The sequence below is a fragment of the Bos javanicus genome, chromosome 7 (assembly GCF_032452875.1).
Source record: "Bos javanicus breed banteng chromosome 7, ARS-OSU_banteng_1.0, whole genome shotgun sequence".
In the NCBI taxonomy this organism is placed as follows: Eukaryota; Metazoa; Chordata; class Mammalia; order Artiodactyla; family Bovidae; genus Bos; species Bos javanicus.
The window spans coordinates 56,825,897-56,850,451 of NC_083874.1; the positions used below are offsets into that span (position 1 = coordinate 56,825,897).

At 41.2% G+C, this 24,555-nt stretch overlaps 2 protein-coding genes across 3 annotated transcripts in view; one reads left to right on the forward strand and one right to left on the reverse strand.

The window, feature by feature from the left end:
- The window catches only part of SH3RF2 (SH3 domain containing ring finger 2), a 148,638-nt gene extending 138,289 nt beyond the window's left edge, over positions 1-10,349 (forward strand). For both annotated transcript variants that reach the window (XM_061423862.1, XM_061423864.1), the window contains one exon: positions 7,348-10,349. The gene's annotated coding sequence lies outside the window, so the exon portion shown is untranslated. The remainder of the gene's footprint in view (positions 1-7,347) is intronic.
- Positions 10,350-12,605: 2,256 nt separating this feature from the next.
- Positions 12,606-24,555, reverse strand: part of PLAC8L1 (PLAC8 like 1) — a 30,522-nt gene continuing 18,572 nt past the window's right edge. The window contains exons 3-4 of the mRNA XM_061423865.1: positions 14,134-14,270; positions 12,606-12,865 (exon numbers count right to left, since the gene is read on the reverse strand). Of these exons, the coding sequence (XP_061279849.1) occupies positions 12,725-12,865; positions 14,134-14,270 (278 nt within the window). The 3' untranslated portion in view covers positions 12,606-12,724. The remainder of the gene's footprint in view (positions 12,866-14,133; positions 14,271-24,555) is intronic.

A 24,555-nucleotide genomic window follows, 5' to 3' on the forward strand; every position in this document is an offset into this window, starting at 1 on the left:
GCCTCACAGGATTCTCAGAAGGATTAAATGAGATCCTGCATGTACAGCCCCAGTTGTGGTATGCAGTACATCAAAGTATTCAATAAACGGTAGCTATTACCCATACATACATAGAGAGGCACAATTCAGAAATGGAGTATAAGAAAGAGCTAGTCTCAATCAAACAGACAGATGTGCGAGAGAGGAGTGATAAAGAAGTGGGGTTTTTTGTTTGTTTTTATTTTTTTTAATATGAACCATTTTTTATTTTTATTGCTTCCCTGGTGGCTCAGACAGTAGTCTGCCTGCAATCAGGGAGACCAGGGTTTGATCCCTGGGTTGGAAAGCTCCCCTGAAGAAGGAAATGGCAATCCACTCCAGTATTCTTGCCTGGAAAATCCCATGGACAGAGGAACCTGGCAGGCTACAGTCCATAGGGTTGCAAAGAGTCAGACACAACTGAGCAAAATCACATATTTAATTTACTACAATATTGGTTCTGTTCTGTGTTTTCAGTTTTTTGGCAACAAGGCATATGGGATCTTAGCTCCCCAACCAGGAATCGAACCCATACCCCCTGCATTGGAAGGCAAAATCTTAACCACCGGACCAGCAGGGAAGTCCTAGAAGGAGTGTTTTAGTTGTCAGGAGAGCTCCACTGAGCAGGAAGAGATTCTGAAAGACAGTAGCGTGGAGAATGGCTATTACATAGAGAGGAACCACCAGGGTTTTAGAATCACATGTCCTTGGGCTCAGATCCTGGCCCTACCACTTCGTGGCTGTCTAATCTTGAACCAAGTTAACTAACCTCTCTGAGACTTTCTTTACTCATCTGAAGAGTGAAAACAATAATCAGCACTTCACAAAGTAATTGGGAAGATGAAGTGAGACATATAGGCCAGGTGCTGGTGTGCAAAAAGGACCCTAGTAGTGAATTTTGTAGTTATGACAAAGGCGTGACGGCAAGATCAGGAGAAATGCTAGAATAAGAATAGATCCATCTAGCTGCCATTCATTCATTACATATGTACTAAATGCCAGGTATTGGTCTAATCCCTTAGAGCAGGGGTCCCCAACCTCCAGAATCTATCTAATGCCTGATGATCTGAGGTAGAGCTGATGTAATAATAGTGGAAATAAAAGTGAAAGTCACTCAGTCATGTCTGACTCTTTGTGACCCCATGGACTATAGTCCATGGAATTCTCCAGGCCAGAATACTGGAGTGGGTAGCCAGTTCCCTTCTCCAGGGGATCTTCCCAACACAGGGATCAAACCCAGGTCTCCCACATTGCAGACGGATTCTTTTCAAGCTGAGCCACCAGGGAACCCAAATAATAATGGAAATGAAGTGCATAATAGATGTAATGCACTTGAATCATCCCAAAACGATCCCCCTGCACCTAAATCATGGAAAAATCATCTTCCACGAAACTGGTCCCTGGTATCAATAAAGGTTGGGGGCCACTGCCTTAGAAGCTTGTTACAGGGAGGTTACAAACATTGTGAGTCAGGTGACCTGGATTCAAATCCAGACTCTGCGTTTCTTCCCTGTATTACCAAGGGGAAGTCATTTAATCTTCCCAACCTTTAGTCCCTTTGTTTGTAAAATGTAGGTTCTAATTGTGCTTTCTTTGATGGTTAGGTGGGGATTAAATGAGATAAGGGGCGTGAAGTCACTAACCCCATGCCCAGCTCATAGAAAACACTCTGTGACGTTAGCTGTCATGACTATTTACATGCCTTTTCGCACTTAACCTTCACAACAATCCCGTGAGTTGGGTGTTATTGTCCCCTATTTATAGATCAAACAGATCTGAGGCTCTGAGGATCAATCACTTGCCTAAGGTCACAGAAAGGAAGCAGTGGGGCTGGCTCTGCAAGACTAGAAAATCTCAGCTTCTTTGTTCTTTTCACTTTTCAGATCAGCTGGTGAATGGTGCCAGGGTGGAGGCAATATGACAGTTATTTTTAAAAGCATCTCATGCCATAACCCTCATCAGTCCTTTGTCTTCTGGTTGTCCCTACACCTTACCTGCCATCTGTTGAAGGTCTGCGGTTTAAGGTTGTCTATGACCCTGAATGCAGCTAGTGAGCACCTTGGTGCAGCCTCTCTGAGGACTTGCAGCCTCACAAGGTTGACAAGGTTTATGAAATGTCCATTCTGATTTGCAAACAGGTCTGACACAGACATGCTTCCAGCTGGCTGGTGATTTTGATAACAACCCCTCCTCCTCGGTGCCAATTAACAGAAATTAAATGTCCCTGGCACACTTTGTAATTCAGGAAATGTATGTGCTGATTAGTTAAACCCCTGCTGGACATGCCATTATGACCAAGGGGCTCCAGGCCAACATCCCAGCTCTCACTCCATCTCCATTTAAAGTCACAGAATGTTTTCTTCCTGGGTAGAAATCAATGTCACCTCATTCACTTATTCATTCATCTTCATTCAACAAATATTGATTGAGCATCTACTGTGTGTGAGGTTTTGTTCCGTACACTTCACAACAGTGAACAAAGCAAAGCAAGTAATATTCCTGCCTTCATGAAGGGCAATAAATGGAAAATGATTAAACACACAGGATTATTTCTATATGACAGATGCTATGAAGGAAACAAACTGGTGGGACAGACAATGACTGGAAGGTATGAGTGACATTAGGTAGAGTGAACAACAATGTTTCTCCAAGGAAGCCAGCTTCCTTGATTCCTGAGATTCGAAGACTGAGAAGAACTCAGACATGCACAGTTTCGAGATGAACAGGAACAAGCTCAAAGTGTCAAGGAAATTCATTCATTTATCAAACACTTTTGGTCATCAATCAATTATGTGTTGAATGAACAATTGGAGAATAAATGAATCCTCCCTTTTCCTGCCAAGAGGGATCTTCACAGGAAGAATGAACTTAAAGGAGATGCCACAAACTTAGAGGCAATTTGCTTCCCTTTTCTCCGGCCCCATTTCATCCCTCAAACAAGGGGCTTGGATCACGTATTAGCATTCCAGGACTGCAGGATCATAAAAACTCACCTTCCAAAGGGACTGGCCCTCGCAGCTCTTTAAAGCCATGACTCTGCAGCACGCAAAAAGCAATCTCATTTTTCTAAGTGGTCAAATGGTTGTTTGGAATTATGTAGACAAGGCATGAAATGTCATCTGCTTTGTTATCATTAGGATACGTTTATTGAATTCCCACGCCCACTTACTCATTCCGAGAATACTTATTATCAGTTGCCAGCCTCCCTCTCCCCTTCCCTCCTTTCCTCCTTCCCACTCCCCACCCCCAGCTCCTTCCCCCTTTTCGGCTCTCCTCTCTCTGGCATAGCAATGAACAGCCCAGGCTATAGAATCAGAACACCCGTTATACCTCAAATGTGACTCACTATGTCACTCTGGGTAAGTCATTTCACCTCTCTGAGTCTCAGTTTTCTCATCTATATAGTAAGAAGAATAATAGAGGCCATCTCATGACAATCATATAAAGTATAATAAATACTGAGCTACTGTTATCTTCATTTTGTTGATTAGGATATAAGATTTTAATAAGTCTATTTAGGTTTTTAAGGCAAAAGAAACTCCAGTAATGAGTGTGATCATGAACCAGTTTAATGGTCTGTATCCATTTAATGGTCTGTATGGTTTTCCATTCTTTGAGATAATCAAGAAGCAGGATTTTAATACATAACCTTGAAGAGGTCTCTTAATTTATAGTAATACTTTTGAGCCAATAACGAGAGACAGATCCCCTGCCTTGTGCCAGACACTCTTTTATGTGCTTTACTTATATTGACCGATATTTTTAAATTTTCATCTTTTATTTTTAATGGGAAGATAATTAATTTAGAGTGTTGTGTTGGTTGCTGCTGTACAACAATGTGAATCAGCCGCGTGTATACATATGTCCCCTCCCTCTTGAGCCTCCCACCCCCCATCCCACCCCTTTAGGTCATCACAGAGCACAGAGCTGAGCTCCCATTAGCTATCTGTTTTACACACAGATATATGTAGTGTATATGTCAATCCTACTCTCTCATTTCGTCCCACCTTCTTTCCCCACTGTGCCCACAAGGCCATTCTCTACATCTGCATTTCTATTTCTACCCTGAAAATAGGTTCATCAGCACCATTTTTCTAGAATAAGACAAGGGTGCCCACTCTTGCCACTCTTACTCAACATAGTTCTGGAAGTCTTAGCCATGGCAATGAGAGAAAAAAAAGATATATTGACTGATTTTAAAATCTCACCATAACCAGACAAAGTAAACACTATCACTATGTCCATTTTACAGATAAGGAAACTAAGACCTAGAGAGATTAAATTGTTTCCATGGGGTCACACAGCTGGGACTTGGTGGAGCTTGGGAATAAAGCCAGGCAATTGGACTCTAGTGTTCACTGGAAGCTGCTTGCCACCTCATTTAAGATGAGACACCAAAGTTTTCCTGCAGACACCAGGGTTTTCTACTTCAATAGACCTGTCCCCTGATCACTTAATAAACAAAGAATCATCACCTGCCAATCCTAAAGCCCCTGGCCTGTAGACACAGGACTGATATGAGCTGCTACCCGGTACAGCACAATGCCAGCCACAGGTAAATTCACACGTCCTGCCACTGATGGGATTTTGAGGTGTTTATTAAGATGTCAGTGGATCCTAGAGTGGAAGTTCTTTCTATATCACTTAGCACAACCCGAAGGTCAGATGCATGTGGCAGTCAGCCCTCCATTGGCAGTTGTTTCCTATCACTACCCTGTCCCTGTGCTGACTCTCAGAAATGCTACATCACAATAAAGGTACTTAAAGAGCTAACAAACCGCTACTACTCCCTTGAGATCAAGAAGCAGTCAACTCAAATCACCTTACCTGCAGTTTCAGAGGGATATGCCCCCAGCTGCTGATGTCAGGCCTGATGTGCAGACCAAAGCAGTCATTTCTGGGCCCACTGCGATAGCTATGGGTTGACCCATCTCTAAAGGCAGGTGCCCAGCATCAGAGCCGGTACCCACTTAGGCAAAGATAAAAGAAGCAGGATATGACTAACACAGGCACTTTCCCATTTAAGGACTAAAAGTTGTGAACTTACTCGGTGATCCAGTGGTTAAAACTCTGTGCTTCCAATGAAGGGGGCATGAGTTCAATCCCTGGTCAGAGAACTAAGATCCTGCTTGCTGTATGGCATGGCCAAAAAAGATAATAATAAAAAAAATTTTTAAATAATAAATAAAAGTTGTGAACAGCAAGCTGAAACTCCTGCCCACATTTGGGGGTGGACAATGGAGGCAGCGTAACTCCAGATCCTGTGTAACTTATTCTCTTGATGGGAGGCAGACTCTGTATTTATGCCTGCTTCTCCCTCTTAATAGGAAGCAACCCCATTAAGCCCCTCATGCCTCTTACCTGCTGTTATGGAGAGTGAAGCACGTCAACAAAGGAGTAAGGCCCGTAATTCACTGGCAGGCCCTGAGAGGGTAAAGAAGTTCAGTGGTTAGCCCAGATGTGGCTGCCTGCTTGAAAGCTCAGCCTCCTTCAGTACACTCTGTCTCTGTAACAACAAATCATAGTTTGGCCTTTCGAGAGTTGGGAGTTCGAGTCAGACTCCCCAGATTGCTGTTTCCCATAAATTTTGCTTGCAATGTCACCCTGAAAAGAGTGAGGCTGTGATCATCACTAAAGTTTCCCCAAAGAGAAAACTGGCCTGTTAAATCAGCAGGAGTCCTTGGGTAGAAAAGAAATCAGGCTCCAAAGGAAAGACATTGGACAGGAGATGGAAAATTCCCTCTCCTACTTATTTCCTGTTTTACTGGGTTTTCGTGGAACTCACTTGTGGACAAACCCTGAGCCTGGGTCTTTTAGAAAACAAGTCTTTCTCAATGTCCTGGGACCACTTTCCCATTACCCTCTTAGTTTTCTCCTGTCCCCCTTCAGCATAGTCAGTTGGGACTTCATTTGCATTCAGAAGGGCCAAGAGCCAAGCACTGGCAGCAAAGTCGTAGAGAGCAGCCAGCTCCTGTGATGCCCATCCAAACCACCTGCCCTTACCTGGACAAGGGAAAGCCAGAAGTGTTGGTTGCACTTCCTCCTGAATGTGCTCAAGAAGAGAAGAGGCCCCAAGGGACACACAGGGAGGGGAGGACATTGGCCACATGTGTGGGGGTGATAGGGATGCAGGTTGAGTTTGGAAATCAAAATACAATATTTCAGGCTTTGGAGAACTTCTGAGGCCTTGTGAATTTTAAATTATTTGAAATAATTTCCGATATCTAGAAATGTTGCTAAAAATGTACAAGGGATTCCTGTATACCCTTCATTACTAGGTTCCCTAGATATTAACATTTTCCTATGTATGTTTTGACCCTCTTTCTTTTAAATATGTATATACATATATACTAATTAAATGTCAAATTAAAATTTAATATAAATTATATATATAATCTTTCCAAACCATTTGAGAGCAAGCTAAAAATGTTCATTTTCCCCTAAAATATTTCAGTGTATATTTTCTAAAAACAGGGATGTTACCTAACCACAATATAATTCCAAAATCAAGAAATTAACATTGATATGGCACTATTAACTAATCTACAGCTCTTATCCAATTGTCCTATTCCTTTACAGAGAATAAAGGTTTTAATGTCCTGTCTAGGATACCATCCAGGACCACACATTTGTCTCTTTAGTTTCTTTTCATCTGTAACAGTTCCTTGAGTCATTGTCTGCTATGATCCTGGCATTTCAAAGAACATAGGCCATTTATTTTAGAGAATGTCTCTCAATTAGGGTTTGTCTGGCATTTCTTCATCAATAGATCTAATTGTTCATTTTTGGCAGTAATGGATAATAATCCTTACAAGTAATCAAATAGGAATCCTTGAGTCTATACTATATATATAGAGTAATGAGAGAGAAGGAAGAGCTCTTCCTGACAGTAGAGTCCCAGCTACAAAATATAGAAGGAATGATGGAATTTTTTTTTTAAATCACCATTTGGTAACCACTACAGTAGCCACTGGCTTGGGCAAGAGTCACTCATGGATATTAAAAGTAGTGGGTAAAAGCCTGAAGAGCTCAGAGTATCTCCTCCAAAGATACTTATTAATCTAAAAATGGAAAATAACAACTTGATAGTGGAGAATGCTATCAAGAATGTAAACAACCACCTTAACCCAAAGATCAAGTTAGCATCCACAGAAATGGGAAAATAGAGAGTATGTGTCTCCTGATATGATGAATGGAGAACACCGTATCTCTCTTGTGAAATTAAAAGACATATTCCTGCCCAAACTACTTAAAATTGTTAAAGAACTGTAGTTGGAACTGGGCTGCATTTACACACAATAGATTCTGAAATCCTTTTCACCTTCACAGATCCCGCCTTGGAAATCTTCCTTGGAGGAGTAGTAATAATGGGATACTGAAGAGAACAAACCGTCTGCTTGGATGGAAACTTCTCGGTGCAGAGTTCTGGGCCATGTGATACTCCCTGGACATCAGGGACGGTACAGGAATACCAATAGGCTGGCCTCCAAGACAGAAGGGGAATAGGAGAAAAAGTAAATCTGTCTTCCCACAATATCAATGGCTGGTGGGCCAGGCTGGAGGAAACACACAAGCCATGTGACATTACAGGTTACACAAGACCCTGGGCCCTCCTGTTTTTCTGTTCTGCTGTCAAAGCCAAATTTCCCCTTGCCAATTTCTCACACCTTGGCACCTAACCGACAAATGAAAAGACCAGACATCAAATGCCTCCCAGAGTTGTGTCTAGCCTGTCACTCCAGCTTGGTTTAGAGCAATACAGGGGGGTGGTTTCATATTCTCCTCTCAGGTGTTCAAGCCAGAGAGGCCAGGGTTTCTTCACAATGTCCCCAGCCTTCACCTCCTCCCTTGACCACACACGCTGCATCACTCTACCACATCTGCATTCGTTTCCATTCCAATTCCATTCTGTCTTTTCACCCTGATACTTTCTGATCCAGAGAGTTTTTGTTAGAAACCCCACAGCATTGGCTTTACCTGCCAAAAGGTAAGTGAGGAGGCAAGAGGCACAATGAGACCACAGAAAGGCTAATGCAGTAATGACAGCTCCTTCTCACACATGGTCTGTGAGGGTGCCACCAGTTGTCAGTCATCTCTTTTCTCTCAACTACCATGACTAAATGTTGGTTCCATTTTCTCTGGTGTGAATTCGGGTTTGGTTGGCTGCTGTTTAGAGTTGGAAGCAATGAATATGGAGATGCTGCCTTCAGATTCTGGAATCTACTTGTTACAACCATGAAGCCCTACAGCTCACCTATAGATAGGTTTCAATGACTTCACTTTTCAGGGCACTCATAGAATGTCAGAGTTGGGAGGAATTTTAATTTTATAGATGATATGCCAAAACGTTAGGTATAGGCAAGCTGTGCACACAAAAGCAAGTTGTATAAACTGAGTTGGGGAAAACAATACAACTTTTAATTCCCAAAAAATATTAGTTCACGTTGGGTAATTATAAATATGTCCTCAAGGCTCTCTCATTCAGATTTGCTTCTTCTTAGACTGGCCATGGAGAAGGCAATGGCACCCCACTCCAGTACTCCTGCCTGGAAAATCCCATGGATGGAGGAGCCTGGTGGGCTGCCATCTATGGGGTCACACAGGGTCAGACACGACTGAAGCGACTTAGCAGCAGCAGCAGCAGCAGACTGGCCTCTGCCTCTCACATTTAGAACAGCAAGAAAGCACCACTCCCAATATTTACACATGCTGTTTTTTCATCTCTGGAATCTTTTCACAGCTTACAGTTTCATGGAGGGTTTCATGAAGATTTAGCTTTTTCTTTGAACCTGCTTAGCCAGTAAAACAGATATTTTTTCCCCAAAGCACAAATTAAAGAACCTGATTTGTTCCCACCCAAATTCAGAAGCTTAAGAAAAGCTCCCCCATTCCCTAAAGTTTCCATCTCTGGACTGTCAGCTTCAGAATATAGATTTCAAATGGCCATGAGTCAAAAGTGGTGGAGGTATGAGGAGGCAGATTCAGATGAATTTGAGTGATTAGAATGAGGTCAGGCCAGAAATCCACCTGAGAATAATTTGCTAATCATTAGTTCTGAGTTTCATCTTCTGGAATTGTTGCTTCTTATATTGGGTCAGGGAGTGGGTATTGTTTAGAGGAAAAAAGAAGAAAGAGAAAACAGAAGAGAAAACTTCACCTTTCCATGGAAATATCAGCAGATAATCTATAGACTCTTGTGTCTCTGCTTGTTTTTTCAGTACAGTGTTTTTTAATAGACCAAAAGAGAATCTTTATGAGGTAATATGTATGTGAATAATGTTTATAGAAGGGGTATTACATGTTAGTCATTATGAACAATTGTGTAAATAAACCTTAGACATGTAAAATATATTATAAAGATTATTTTATAGGTCCAGGGACACTTTTCATATCTTTGTTCTAAAACAAAGAGAGTTACAGGGCTGGCAGCTTATTTCTTTGTTAGTATATGCCACTAGAAAACCAAAAGGTGTGGTGGGGTTTCATGTGTTTATTTTCTGGTTTTGTAATTTATAATGATCTGAATGGATTACTTTGAAATGGCTGTTGCTTATGTATGGATGTTGTTTGCCCACAAGGAGTTATCAGAGATCCTTTCCACATTTTGTATCTTAGAAAATCAAAAGGAATTTTCTAGTGAGAGGAAAAATACATAGAAGAAGCCTCCACTGTTGGGTAACTCAGATTTGTACCACTGACAGTGTCTCGTAAGTCCAAGGAAATAGACAGCTTAAGATCAAGGTTGATGTCTTTCACTTAAACACTGGATGTTGGATAACTTTTCTCCTGAGAAGGAAGCACAAATTTTTGTTAATTTCTTTCTTCATGGACTTGACAAGTTCTAGGGGAAATCAGAAGTCATGGCCCTTAAGCCACCTTGCTTCAGGACAATTCTCCACCATCCATTTTCAAAGAACCATCTGTGTATTAATTGTTTGATATTCCATGATTCATTGGCAAACTCAATGCTTTTAGAGCCCAGAGTTTTACTTTTTTGGATTTGTGGCTCTAAAGAAGTGCTAAGTTTGCTCTACCACCCAGGCTGATCAGCAGCAGCAAAGGGAAAGCGGTGGGGGTAGAGGGGGGTTTCCTTGTGGAGAGGTTCACTCACACCTCTAACCACCTCTGACCACAGCTGAGAGAAGCCCTGGGCCCATAGGCAGTGCACGATATGCCATCTACTCTTCACACAGCGAGGGGTCATCATGTGAGAGTGGAGAGGTCACCCCAGTCTCCTTTGCCAAAATTTCATATTGTTCCCAGCTATAAGCTTGTGAAACGCAGTATGTGTTTTCGGTCAAAACAATAAAAGAGGTTTATTTTTCACTTAATAGACTCATCCCTCAGGCCTGTTTTTTTTGTTTGTTTTTTTTTTTTTCAGTAGCTGACTTGGAGAGGGGAGTACTTTATCATGTATTAAATGTCAACACTGAGCCTTTTATTGTTCCCAAAGGGCTTCGGCTGCTGGCAGCTTCCCTGGACACCCAAAAGCAGGGCTGGGAGGAGAGGAGTGACTCTGTCAGACAGGAATTGCCTATTTTCAGAGGGGATGACTGGAGGCAGAGTGAGTGACACTTCCTTTCCATGCTCACCAGGCTGAGTTCACCTCCTTAGGACAAATCCCGGTTTGTAAAACCACAAGGGGGCCAAGACAGCCTCTTGGCCAGAAACTTTCTCTGCTTGCTTAGTGCACAGCCTCAAGAGTCTGACTGCCTGTCACCTGCTAGCTGTGTGGCCTTGGGCAAGTACTTAACCTCTCTGTGGTTCTTGTCTGGAAAATGGAACTATAATAGCAGTTTCCTGAGGAATATTAAGGATTAAATGTCCTAAAATATGTAGAGTGCTTTGAATAGTGCCTGGCACATACAAGCACTCAATTCATGTTTTACCACCTTCATAATATTTGCCCTATCCACCAACCATTTATATTATCATTTACTTAATGTTCTTCTTCTAATTAACTTAATTTTAATCTAAAACTTGATAGAAAACTTTATATCCCAACTGTAAATGGAAAAGTATATCATTTACTATCAATATAAGGTAATAGTAATAGTAGCTAGCTAATATTTACCAAGTCCTTGCTCCTTTCTGAACATTGAGCTAAGTGTCTTAACTTGTTAAAATCCTCACAACCCTGTGAAGTTAGTACTGTCATTTTACAGAGGAAGACACTGAGGTACTGACAGATTCACAAATTTGCCTGTAGTTACATAATTAGTAAATAAAGGAGGCAGTTCAGCTTCAGACCCCACGGTCCTCAGCACTGCTGTATGCTGCCATGCTAACAAAAACAAGAGTATTCTACTCACATGGTAGATGGTGAGTGAACTAGTTTCCTACAGCTGCTGTAACAAAGAACCACAAACCGGATGGCTTAGAACAATGTAAATGTATCCTCTCAAAGTTCTGGAGGCTGGAAGTCCAAAATCAAGATGCTGGCTGGGCAGTGCTCCCTCTGAAACCTCTAGGAGAAGATATTCCCTTGTCTCTCCCAGCTGATGCTAAAGCTGAAGCTCCAATACTTTGGCCACCTGATGTGAAGAGCTGACTGATCGGAAAAGACCCTGATGCTGGGAAAGATTGAGGACATGAGGAGAAGGGGGCAACAGAGGATGAGATGGTTGGATGGCACCACCAAATCGATGGACATGAGTTTGAGCAAACTCCAGGAGACAGTGAAGGACAGGGAAGCCTGGCGTGCTGCAGTCCATGGGGTGGCAAAGAGTTGGACACAACTTAGCGACTGAACAACTCCTACCTTCAGGTACCCCCAGGCACTCCTTGGTTTGTGGTAGCATCACTCCAGTCTCTGCCTCCATCTTCACACAGCTGTCTTCTCTATGTGTGTCTCCACCTTTGTGTCTCATCTCCTCTTGTAAGGACAATAGCTATACTGGGCTAGGGCCCACCCTAATGACTCATCTTAATTACATTTGCAAGACTATTTCTAAATAAGGGCACATTCACATATACCAGGAGTTAGGACTTAAACATATCTTTGGTAGGAAGGGGTTGGGGGAGGGGCACAATTCAACAGCTGCCCACCTAAGGCCTTGAGTCTGGGGCTAAAGATTTACACGTGCTGGGGAGTTGTTCAAAGTCAGCAACAAGCTGAGGCTCTCTCCTTTATGCAGTCAGGATTGAAGGAGTCAGGACAAAGGAAGGACAATGCTCCTATATTACAGTGGTGTTTAGGGCCCAGTCCAGGTCCTATGTGATTCACTTTGCTGTACACCTGAAACTAACACAGCATTGTAAACCAACCATACTCCAATAAAAATTTAAAAATAAGAAAATAAAACGTTAAAATTTAATTAACCATCTTCTGCCCCATCATCAATACTTTGGGAAAAGAGGCTTAGCATAAGAAAGCCATATAACAATTCTTCCAGCTTCCCAGACATCCCTTGTGAAAGGGGAAGATGGGGGCTGGAATTCAACCTTCCCAACTCCACGCAGGGTGTGGAGGGCACAAAGCTTACCTCTCTAACCTGCCTAACATGGCCGAGCTGGGACAGCAACTTCAGACCAATAAGCGTTTTCATCAGGGGGTATGTGTGAAGAAAGGACAACAGTAAACACAGTAGTGGGAAACCATTTATTTTCATACTACTTCAGGGAAACCTTAAGAACAATCTCTCCACCAAGAGGGATTTAAGAGGAGGGTGTGGGGAAGTGAGGAAGGAGGAGTTTTCTTGCTCTGTCAAATAATAGTTTCTTTGGTCGAAGGGGCCGTATAGATTTCGTAGAGTTGGGAGGTTCTCACCTTGAGTTCCCGGGCCACCTGGCAGATGGAGCAAGGCCAGCAACAATATACTGCCAGCCAGTCCTCACACAGGGTACCCTAGGGGAGAAACCGTGTGTGTTCTGGTGCCGTCACACAGGCTCAGTTCCACTACCTGGGGACCTCCACAGTATTACCTCATGGTCCATCCCATCCAATGCTCCCAAGATCCACCACCACCCTGAAGTCATTGCCCATGGACACAATTCCACTGGGGTTACTTGGGTGCCAAGCACCTCGACTGCTAATCAATCCTTGCAATTCAGAGACCAGCCCTCAAGGCTTCATACTTGAAAAACACTGTCTCACTGACAGAAAATTCTCTGTCAACATCTCTTTTTTCTCTTAGAACTTAATATTTATAATTAATTATTTAATTTACTTATCTGGAGTAATAAGTGTACGTGATCCAAAATTCCCACAGTAAGAAGGGAGAGGAAGTAAAAAAGTAAATCCCCCTGGCCACCCAGTTACCTGTCAGGACACAACCATTGTGGGCAGTTCTTATATAGACTTCCAGATAAATTCTAAGTCTAGGCATACAGATATATATAGATATGTACACATTACATTTTACATATATATATATATTCTTTTGCTAAATATATATCTTAGGGATCATTTCACAAGAATAGATAAAAAGATGCCTTTTTATCTGTACACATCTGAGTAGGTATGACTTGTCTCTCCTCAGTCTCTCCTTGTACCGCAGTCTCAACCACACTAGAAATTGTCTGGTTCTTTGAAGTGTCCTCAGGGAATCCCCTAAGTGAATTCTGAGTATGCCAGAGAGCCTACATTTTAAGTGAGGTTATCCCAAGTTTATCCTTCAAATCTGGTGCATGTCCACCTGTCATCATTGGAAAGATTGAGCGCAGGAGGAGGAGATGACAGAGGATGAGATGGCTGGATGGTATCACCAATGCAATGGACATTAACTTGGGCAAACTTTGGGAGATGGTGAGGATCAGGGAATCCTGGCGTGCTGCAGTCTTCAGGGCCGCAAAGAGTCAGACACAACTGGGTGACTAAACAACAACAACTGTCTTCTCTTGATGTAACAAGAGAGAAACAGAAGTGGCTCACTGGCCAACAGTCTAACTATAATAGGTCTCCCTTGGAAATACCCTTCAAAATGTGGCATTTTGGTTTAATATACATCCTAGTAACAAGTGAAATGAGAAATTTCTTCCCTTTCCTTTCCCAAAGCCTTCCACTATGTATGGTGTTTTTAATATCCTCACCCACACCTCACTTATAAAAATAATCACAGGTTTGAAAGGCATCCATCCAGGTTCTCATATACACATACATCCAAACACACTTACCCGTATTTTATGTCTCTCTCTGGTGCCAATTCTCAGTGCAAAGGTGGACCCAGGTAACAATGGCCAACAAAAACACTCTCCATAATGCCTGGCGATGTCACACTCAAGACACATGGGACAAAAAAGACCACAGAAACCTGTCAATAATCACATAAAAGCAAGTCAAGGTTCTCAGAGGTGCTTGTAGCCACATCACACCTCAAAGAGCATTTACAACCCTATGCCATCAATTTAATACTGCTTTGTCTCCCTACAATCAGGGATTGAGGATGAATAACCAATTCTCAAAATTCAGTGTATTAAAATTGCCATAACTGAGCCACATCAAAATTTCTTCTTTTGTTAAACACTGGCAAAGCTGAACCTGCTACAATTCTTTTAACATTCACTACAGTAATTGTTTCTACTGTCAAGAGAAAAGCATTAAATTTTTATAGTTGAAACATGTGTTACTTCTATTATGTTCATCTATCTAATTTCAATATTTAAAATAGACACAGTATATAATACTTTTGAATAGCAGCCATCTTTTTTATATATGTGATTGAAAGCTCTTTTATGATACACTGATTCTGCCTGCTATTCTTATCAGGACTTTATTCTATTTCTCAGGCCTAAAGGTTTCTCTAATGTTTGCAGTTTCATGGAGCCACTGACACCTGCCAGTTTTAATCTGTAAACTAGTAGAAGCTTGGTTCCTCAAACATGTACTGGAAACAGTTGATCATTTATTCATTCATTCATCTTTAACTTACTGATACCATTCCCTACACATCCTGCATGAACCATTAACACAATGGTTCTGTTTTAAAAACATTTTGGGGTCATGGACCCTTTTGTGTATATGGTGATAGCTATGAACTTTTAAGGGGAAAGAAAAATACATGCACACAGAAATGCAAAATTGTGCATTCAGTTTCACAGGGTTCAAGGATCCATTGAAAGCTATCATTGGACTCCAGGTTATAAATCTCTGGTAAATGATTAAGATGTTAACATCATTTCAAAAGATGACAACCTTGATGAATACAAGTAATCTGAACTATGAAAGAAAAAAAAATTAACCATAACCTTTAAAAATGTATTCAATAAATATGTAATTGAGGCATAATTTATATACAAGAAAATCCACAGACCATAAACGTTGAGTTGGATGAGTTGTGACAATCACATTCACCGAAGTACCCAAACATGTAGAACACTGCCCTCACCCCACAGAGCTCCCTTGTGTCCCTTCCTGGATGATCCCAGTCCTCCCACCCCACTCCAGACATGATCACTATTCTGATTTCTATTCCCATTAAGGGGTTTTACCTTTTTGCGAACTTCATATAAATGAATCATGTTTACTTTCATAACTGTCTTTTGTTCAACCGCGTGTTTCTTGAGATTCATCTCTGTTGTTATAGGCATCTGTACTTTGTTCTTTTTATTGTTGAGTAGTAACGCCAATGTATAAATGTTCTATAAATCATTTATCCATTTTCCAACTGATAATTCCATTTTTTGCTATTACGGTTAAGTACTTTGAACATTCATACACAAGTATTTATGTGGATAGACCTTTCCATTTCACTTGGGTGGATTCCTGCAGGTGGAATTGCTAGGTCATGAGGCAGATGTAAATTTAACCAGAAATTCACAAAGAGTTCTTCAAAGTATTTGTGCCACTTTACATTCCCACCAGCAACATATGAGAGTTTGTTGTTCCACAGCCTCACCAACATTTGCTATCATCAGTCTTTTTTTTTTATCTTATTCATTCTGATGAGTGTTACATGGTAGTGTTCATAGTGCAACAGACACAAAGGCTCACATAAGCATATTAGAAGAATCAATACAGTGAAAATGAGTATACTACCCAAAGCAATCTATAGATTCAATATAATCCCTATCAAGCTACCCCTATCAAGCTACCAATGGTATTTTTCACAGAACTAGAACAAATAATTTCACAATTTGTATGGAAATACAAAAAACCTCAAATAGCCAAAGCAATCTTGAGAAAGAAGAATGGAACTGGAGGAATCAATCTGCCTGACTTCAGGCTATACTACAAAGCTACAGTCATCAAGACAGTATGGTACTGGCACAAAGACAGAAATACAGATCAATGGAACAAAATAGAAAGTCCAGAGATAAATCCATGCACCTATGGACACCTTCAGAGAAGGCAATGGCAACCCACTCCAGTACTCTTGCCTGGAAAATCCCATGGATGGAGGAGCCTTGGAGGGCTGCAGTCCATGGGGTCTCGAAGAGTCGGACATGACTGAGCAACTTCACTTTCACTTTCTTACATTGGAGAAGGAAATGGAAACCCACTCCAGTGTTCTTGCCTGGAGAATCCCAGGGACAGCAGAGCCTGGTGGGCTGCCATCTATGGGGTCGCACAGAGTGGGACACAACTGAAGCAACTTAGCAGCAGCAGCTACATGGACACCTTATCTTTGACAAATGAGGCAAGAATACACAATGGAGAAAAGACAATCTCTTTAACAAGTGGTGCTGGGGACACTGGTCAACCACTTGTAAAAGAATGAAACTAGAACACTTTCTAACACCATACACAAAAATAAACTCAAAATGGATTAAAGATATAAATTTAAGACCAGAAACTATAAAATTCCTAGAGGAAAACATAGGCAAAACCCTCTCCAACATAAATCATAGCAGGATCCTCTATGACCCACCTCCCAGAGTAATGGAAATAAAACCAAAAATAAACAACTGGGACCTAATTAAACTTAAAAGCTTTTGCACAACGAAGGAAACTATAAACAAGGTGAAAAGAGAACCTTCCAAACGGGAGAAAATAATAGCAAATGAAGCAACTGACAAAGAATTAATCTCAAAAATATACAAGTAACTCCTGAAGCTCAATTTCAGAAAAATAAACGACCCAATCAAAAAATGGGCCAAAGAACTAAACAGACATTTCTCCAAAGAAGACATACAGATGGCTAACAAACACATGAAAAGATACTCAACATCACTCATTATCAGAGAAATGCAAATCAAATCCACAATGAGGTACCATCTTACGCAGGTCAGAATGGCTGCTATCCAAAAGTCTACAAATAATAAATGCTGGAGAGGGTGTGGAGAAAAGGGAACCCTCTTACACTGTTGGTGGGAATGCAAACTAGTACAGCCACTGTGGAGAACAGTGTGGAGATTCCTTAAAAAACTGAAAATAGAACTGCCATATGCCCAGCAATCCCACTGCTGGGCATACACACCGAGGAAACCAGAATTGAAAGAGACACGTGCACCCCAATGTTCATCACAGCACTGTTTATAATAGCCAGGACATGGAAGCAACCTAGATGTCCATCAGCAGACGAATGGTTAAAATTCGTGGTACATATACACAATGGAGTATTACTCAGCCATTAAAAACAGCACATTTGAATCAGTTCTTATGAGGTGGATGAAACTGGGAGCCTATTTTACAGAGTGAAATAAACCAGAAAGAAAAACACCAATACAGCATACTAATGCATATATATGGAATTTAGAAAGATGGTAACGATAACCCTGTATGCAAGACAGCAAAAGAGACACAGATGTACAGAACAGTCTTTTGGACTCTGTGGGAGAAGGCGAGGGTGGGATGATCTGAGAGAATATCATTGAAACATGTATATTATCATATGTGAAACAGATTGCCAGTCCAGGTTCGATGCATGAGACAGGGTACTCAGGGCTGGTGCACTGGGATGACCCAGAAGGATGGGATGGGGAGGGAGGTGGGAGAGGAGTTCAGGATGGGGAACACATGTACACCCATGGCTGATTCATGTCAATGTGGCAAAAACCACTACAATATTATAAAGTAAGTAGCCTCTGATTAAAATAAATTAATTTAAAAAATACCCTGTCAAAGACCAGTCTCTGACTCTTCATCCCTCCCTCCCTCTTCAACAGTCAGGAGTACAGAGTCCCACTCCCAGTTTCAGTGACAAAGAAGCAGAAATCTAGGAATGCTGTTTTATTTTATAACCTCCAGGGGATGTGCCTGGATTCTGGACTTCTTCCATTTCATGTAAGGGGTGAGGGAGCACATGCGCACGAAGGGCATGAGGCTGGAGTGGGAGGAGGATGAGGAGCAGCCTACCTTCCAGGAACAGAAGGTCTGTTTCCTCTCTTTCATCAGGAATCTTGAGATAATTGCTAGATTATGTATTGCAGTCATCACTTGGCCCAAAGCAAACACTAAATTCAGCCTTGATTAAGTCTAGGATGTTTCAGCCCACATTTAAAAAAAATCATTACTCTTAGCAAGATCAGCAGGCCCCACACAGCACTGACTACTGGTACAAACAGGTCAGAGGACAGCAAGTGGCCCAAGAACTTACCATGAGTTCAGAGTGGTAATATGGTATGCAGCCCTGATTTAGGGAACTTTGAAATCATGGTACATAGAAGTCAACCAAAACTAATTTTATGCATCAATTACAAAATACAGTAGTGTGTATCTCTGCAAATAAAAAATTAATCAAAGTTGCATAAAGCTGGCAAGCTAAGTGAGTAATAAATTGTGTTGACACAATAGCCTGCGCTGTACCACTTTACTTGACAAAGAAATGCCCACCATCCTTCGTAAGCCTTTTGTAAAGATGTTGTTTTGTGCACTGGAATTCTTGTACCTTATTTTTATGACTCATACGTATTTTTAAATAACACATGCTGTTAATTTTATTTTTAAGCCTTCCCATTGTATAGCCACGTTATCTTAGTGTTCATTATGAGGCAGTAATAGATACTGAGGAAACACACCCAAAATTCAATTACCTTTGGACAGAAGCCAGATATAATAAAAACAAAGCACTATAAAAGCCAAAGTTTTATTACATAACAGCTGCTAATTTACAGATTTTACCATGTGCCAAGCCCTGCTAAAAGTACTCTGCATGTATTAACTCACTTAATTCTCACAACAATCCTATAAAATTTACTCTTACTAGGCCCATTTTACAGATGAGCAATCTAAAGCCCAGAGGATTTAAGCTATTTGCCCAAGTTCATACATTTATTAGGAAGGTGCAGAGGCCACGTTTGAACTCAAATAAGTCTGACTCCAAAGTCTCAACTACCACACATAACACATATGCCATATGATCTCACGTTTTACGTATTTATCTAGTAAACAACTCTGGAGTTATGTGTTCCAAGACAGTGCCCTCACTACCACCACTTGGTATTTATTTCTGTGGGACAGGCTGAAATTATGCAGCTTCTTTAGGAAATGAAAGATCCTTGCTCAGGGCAGGATGATGGAATCCTTTGTCTGAAGGAGACTCTCAGAGGAAATTCTGCTACCTATACCATAGACCAAGGTTTAGTATCCAGAATATACACAGAAATCCTACAAATCAATATATAAAGGATTAAACAAAAGAAGAAAACGAACATAAGACATGAATAGGTAATTTACTCAACAAGAAACACAAACGGCCAATAACAAACATGAGAAGTTGTTCAACATCATTAGTAATCAGGGAATTGCATATTGACAATCGGAAACCATTTATTACCAATAAGAATGCCGAATTTTTCTTAATTTTTTAATATCAAATGTTGTGGGACACCGTAGAGAAATAGGTACTCCCCACACAGATGGGAGTGGAGTTGGCACATTTTCGAAAGCAACTTGGCTGAATCAAGTAAAGTTTTTAAATACTCTTGGATCCAGTAATTCCACATATAAGAGTAATGCTTACACATGCACACAAAGAGGCAGGTACAAGGATATCCATTGCTGCATTATTTGTGACTTAAAATTTAAAACAAGTGTACATTGATAGACAAAAGCATAAATAAATCATGATGGTATAAATCATACTAGGGAATGATTAAGAATGCAGTGAAAGATAAATTAAGTAACAACAGGGATAAATCTCTAAGATATATTTTGAGTTAAAAAAATCAAACTGCATAATAAAATTATAGCATAATTCATTTATGCTTTGTTTAAAGAGCTACAAAGCAGTAGTATATATTACTAATAGATGTATATGTAAATGAAAAAGAGTGACATGATTGTTTTCTGTAATGTTTCATTTTTTAATAAAATAAGCATATTCATGTGTTATTTGTATATGCATGTATATATATATATATACAGACACAGATATATATTCCAATACATACATATAAATATAGATATGTGTGTGTGTGTGTGTATATATATATATTTTTTTTTTTTTTAAAGAAACTGAGGGTCAAGAAAGATCCAAGCCATAAATTCAGCCTCTTCCTCTTACACTCAAAGGCCTGGTTATGTCAGCTCCCACTGCCTAAGTATTCCTGGCCTGTTCTCTGACATGAACTCCACCCTCAAGCATGGAATGTAGCTCACTATTCATCCCTCTAACTCACAGAGGGGTCAAGATAAAAAGGAGCCACACAGAACCATGTGGAGCCCCAGGGAGCAGAAGCAGGAAAGGTGGGTGGAAACTGCAGTGAGGCACATTTCAGATCAGTTATTACAAAAAGCAGAATCATCTAACAGAAAAAGATGCTTAAAAAAGGAATAGAGCTTGCTCATACATTGAGGCGGGTGGGAGTGCAAATTAGTACAGCTTCTAAATGGAGAGCTGTTCGGCAACATCGGTGGAGACGTAAAATGGGACGTGCTCTCTGACCAGCAGGTTTGCTGCTGCTGCTGCTAGGTCACTTCAGTCGTGTCCGACTCTGTGTGACCCCATAGACAGCAGCCCACCAGGCTCCCCCGTCCCTGGGATTCTCCAGGCAAGAACACTGGAGTGGGTTGCCATTTCCTTCTCCAATGCATGAAAGTGAAAAGTCAAAGTGAAGTCGCTCAGTCGTGTCTGACTCTTAGCGACCCCGTGGACTGCAGCCTACCAGGCTCCTCTGTCCATGGGATTTTCCAGGCAAGAGTACTGGAGTGGGGTGCCATTGCCTTCTCCGGACCAGCAGGTTTACTCCTCAGCAATTACCCGACAGATCAACGGACACACGTATGGCACCTATATGAGTATACTCACAGAGCACTGGTTTGAATAGCAAAACATCTGGAAACCACAAAAAGGTCTGCTAGTAAGAACTGCAGATAAATGAATTATGGTACATTCATACAATGGAATCTATGCAGCCATTTAAAATATTAGCTCCAGAAGAGCTGATATGGCCTGATCACCTATATTGTTAAATTAAAACAAAATAAAAACACAGAATTGTGTTTATAATTCCATTATTTGCATCAATTATATATACCACATATACAGAAAAAATCTGGAAGGACAGATACTGAAATATTAACACTTTATCTCTGGTGGCTGGAATTATAGGGTACTGCTTTCTTCTTTTATAGCCTTTTATATTTTTCTTTATTCCCATGATGATATGATACTTTTCTAATAAAAAAATTAATCTGTCTTCATTAAAATGGTTTATATCTTTACAGACTACATTGGGGCTCAGGTAAGAGTGATGGGCTCTGGGAAGAACTGGGCGGCATAGGAGAACAGGGATGGACTTCCTGCTCTTCATATACTAAAGGGACAGGTACTTTTGAATTTTGTACCATGTGCCTGCTAATCTATTCAAAACCATTTTTTTAAGCACTGAGCAGGCTCCAAGGGAGAGGAGCCCTCCTCCCCAGAAATGTTCAGAAAGCCAAGGCTGTCAGGTCCTTGCCAGGCCTCCTGTAGGGGAAACTTAGACAAGCTGGTGAGGGCCCAGATCAGGTGACCTCAATATCCCTTCTGATTGTGTTTGTATGATTGTTTCAGTGAAGTGCAGGAAAGAAGGAAGCAAGTGAGAATACAGGTTAAAATTCATTCATTGATGTGTCTGTCATTCAGGAAATATTCATAAGCGCCTCCTGTTTGTCAGATCTCTGCTGGGCAAGACCAGTTAGCATGACCAGTTGTGACTGCTTGCAGATGGTACACAGTGTACCCAAAATACCGTTCAGGGATGTGACTCCTAGTCTGGAGCCTTTTCATGCCTCTTCCTCTTCCAGAAAACCAAAGAGAAATTCCTGGCCTGCTTCCCCCTCCCCACCTTGGGCATCTGATGATTCCTCCTCCACACAAAGCTCTTTGCTGCCTGACACTTGTGGTGCCTCCACAGGGAAGGTGGTTTTAGTGGCTGGCTGTTTACCATCTTTCAGGAATCAGCTTCAGTCAGTTCCCCAGAGATGCCATCCTTTACTTACCCCCTATAATTTCCTTTCAAAACACCGTTTATTTCCTCCATGGCATTTAGCACCACTACAATTATTTGTCTATTTGCTTATTGCCTATCTCCTCTCAGAAACCATCTCTGTCTTATTCACTATTATGTCTATAACACCTATCACATGACTATACATAGGTAAATACTGGCTGAACTATAAACCCAGGTTGATTACACCTTCCACATCAACCTCCTCTGAGACAATATCACAAACATCCCCAGCTGGAATGGCCAGCCTTTCACCCATGAAGCCATTTCACAGCCACTTATTTCATCTTGGCTTCATCTTCTCATCTGAGCTTTCAGAAGCCACATCTTCAAAGGACATAGAAGCACCTATTTCTAATCCCTGTGCAGTGTGAATTCAGATGAAAGAGCTGAGGTGGGAAGAGGGAGGCAGTTTAAAAAATAGAGTCGCAATTAAATGAAGAATCAAAATGTCAAAAATAAATGGAAATCATCACTGCTCATAATGTACCCTTTGCTTAATGGATGACAAATTGTAGCAGTCATTCTCAACATTTAATGCAAAAAACGGTTCCCAGGATGGGAACCTGATGTGAAACAAAGTCATGGAAAGAAGATCTCCCTTTAGAAGGTTGTCACAACTACTGTCTCAGTGATTTGCTTGAAATAAAACTTTGTGGTTGAAGTAGACCTTTTAAACAAAGGAAAAAATCCACTACTCGTGGCACTAGTGCTCCAGCTGTATCCTGGGAACTGTGGTGCAGACAACCAGTGTATAAAGTCATACTGCCTTCAAATTTTCTGGTGAGGCAATGAGCTTAGAGACACTATGAGCAGTCATGAAGCAGAGGCCCATCCAGGGAAGATAAGTTAGGACACAGAACATTCGCGATCACCTGGTACTATAATATCCATGGCCTCTCCTGTGCAGGTCACATCCAACTGTAAAGAATACTGTATTCTTCACATGTCCTTCCTTCCTCGCTGGCCCCTCGAATGGGCTCTCAAATGGACAAGCAGGGACCCAGAAGACCCAGTGTGCTAGGTCTTGAGAACACTGTTGGGGGTGGGGTGCAGAGCTAAGCAGTGAAACAATGTTTAAGGTGGAGGGGGTGGTGAATGGTCCCTTCTTTGATCAACTTTTTTTAAGTACTCTTGGAATTAGGCAGCAGCTAGTCTAAGTCTCCTGATTCTACTCTTTGCTCTCAACACACTAGAAGATAAAAATTTATAATAACAATATTAATACCTGAGCTCTACTAAGGTCATTACTGTGTATTATTGCCGTGGGGAGGGGGGTGTTCATGGTAACACACCCCAGTAGTGAATTTAGGAAAATACCCCTTCACTATTGCCAGCCATAGTGGGAGAACTGTCACTCAAACTGCCCTGGGCCGGTCAAGCAGCAGGCATGATTAGGCTAGGCAAATTGGGCTCCATTGCTGACAGAGTAATTCTCAGACAGGAAAGCATAAGGATTAAAATGTTTGGAGTTGACCAGTTTGTCAACTGTCTCTTGATTATGCATCTTGTCCCTCGTAAGCACAGGTTTTCGTTTATTTCCTGATTTTGTGAACTGCCCCATAGCCTCCTAATGAAATTCAATGTTTGCTTCAGTATTAATTTCCTAGGGCTGCCATAACAAAATACGACAGACTGGACGTCTCAAAACAATAGAAAGTATTCTCTCACTGGAGAATTCTGGAGGCTAGAAGTCTGAAGTCAATGCGTTGGCAGAGTTGGTCCTCTGGAAGCTCTGGGGAAAGTCTTTTCCATGCTTGTCTCCAAACTTTTGGTGGTTGCTGGCACTCGCTGACTGTGTCTGGCTTATAGATGCATTATTTAATCTGTGCCTGTCTTCACATGGCAATCTTTGTCATGTGTGTGTCCAAATTGGATTAGAGCCCACCCTAATCTAGCATAACCTCTTTTTAACTTGACAACAATGCAAGACTGTTTCTAAATAAGGCCACATGCAGAGCCTATAGGTGAACAGGAATTTTGAGGGGACAGTGTTTAACCCTATATAGTAGGCAACCAAAAAAGACTCTGATTCAGTTATGTTCCAGACCAGTGTTCTTGAGTAGGTACTATGCATTATCTGCTTTAATCCTGACAATCTTTAAGGTGGGCACCTTTATTTACCCTCATTTTAGGGGTGGAAAAATGAAGACTGAGAATTTGTTCAAGGTCAAATTGCCAGTAAGAGGCAAAGTTAAGATTCAAGGCGAGGACTATACTCAACAC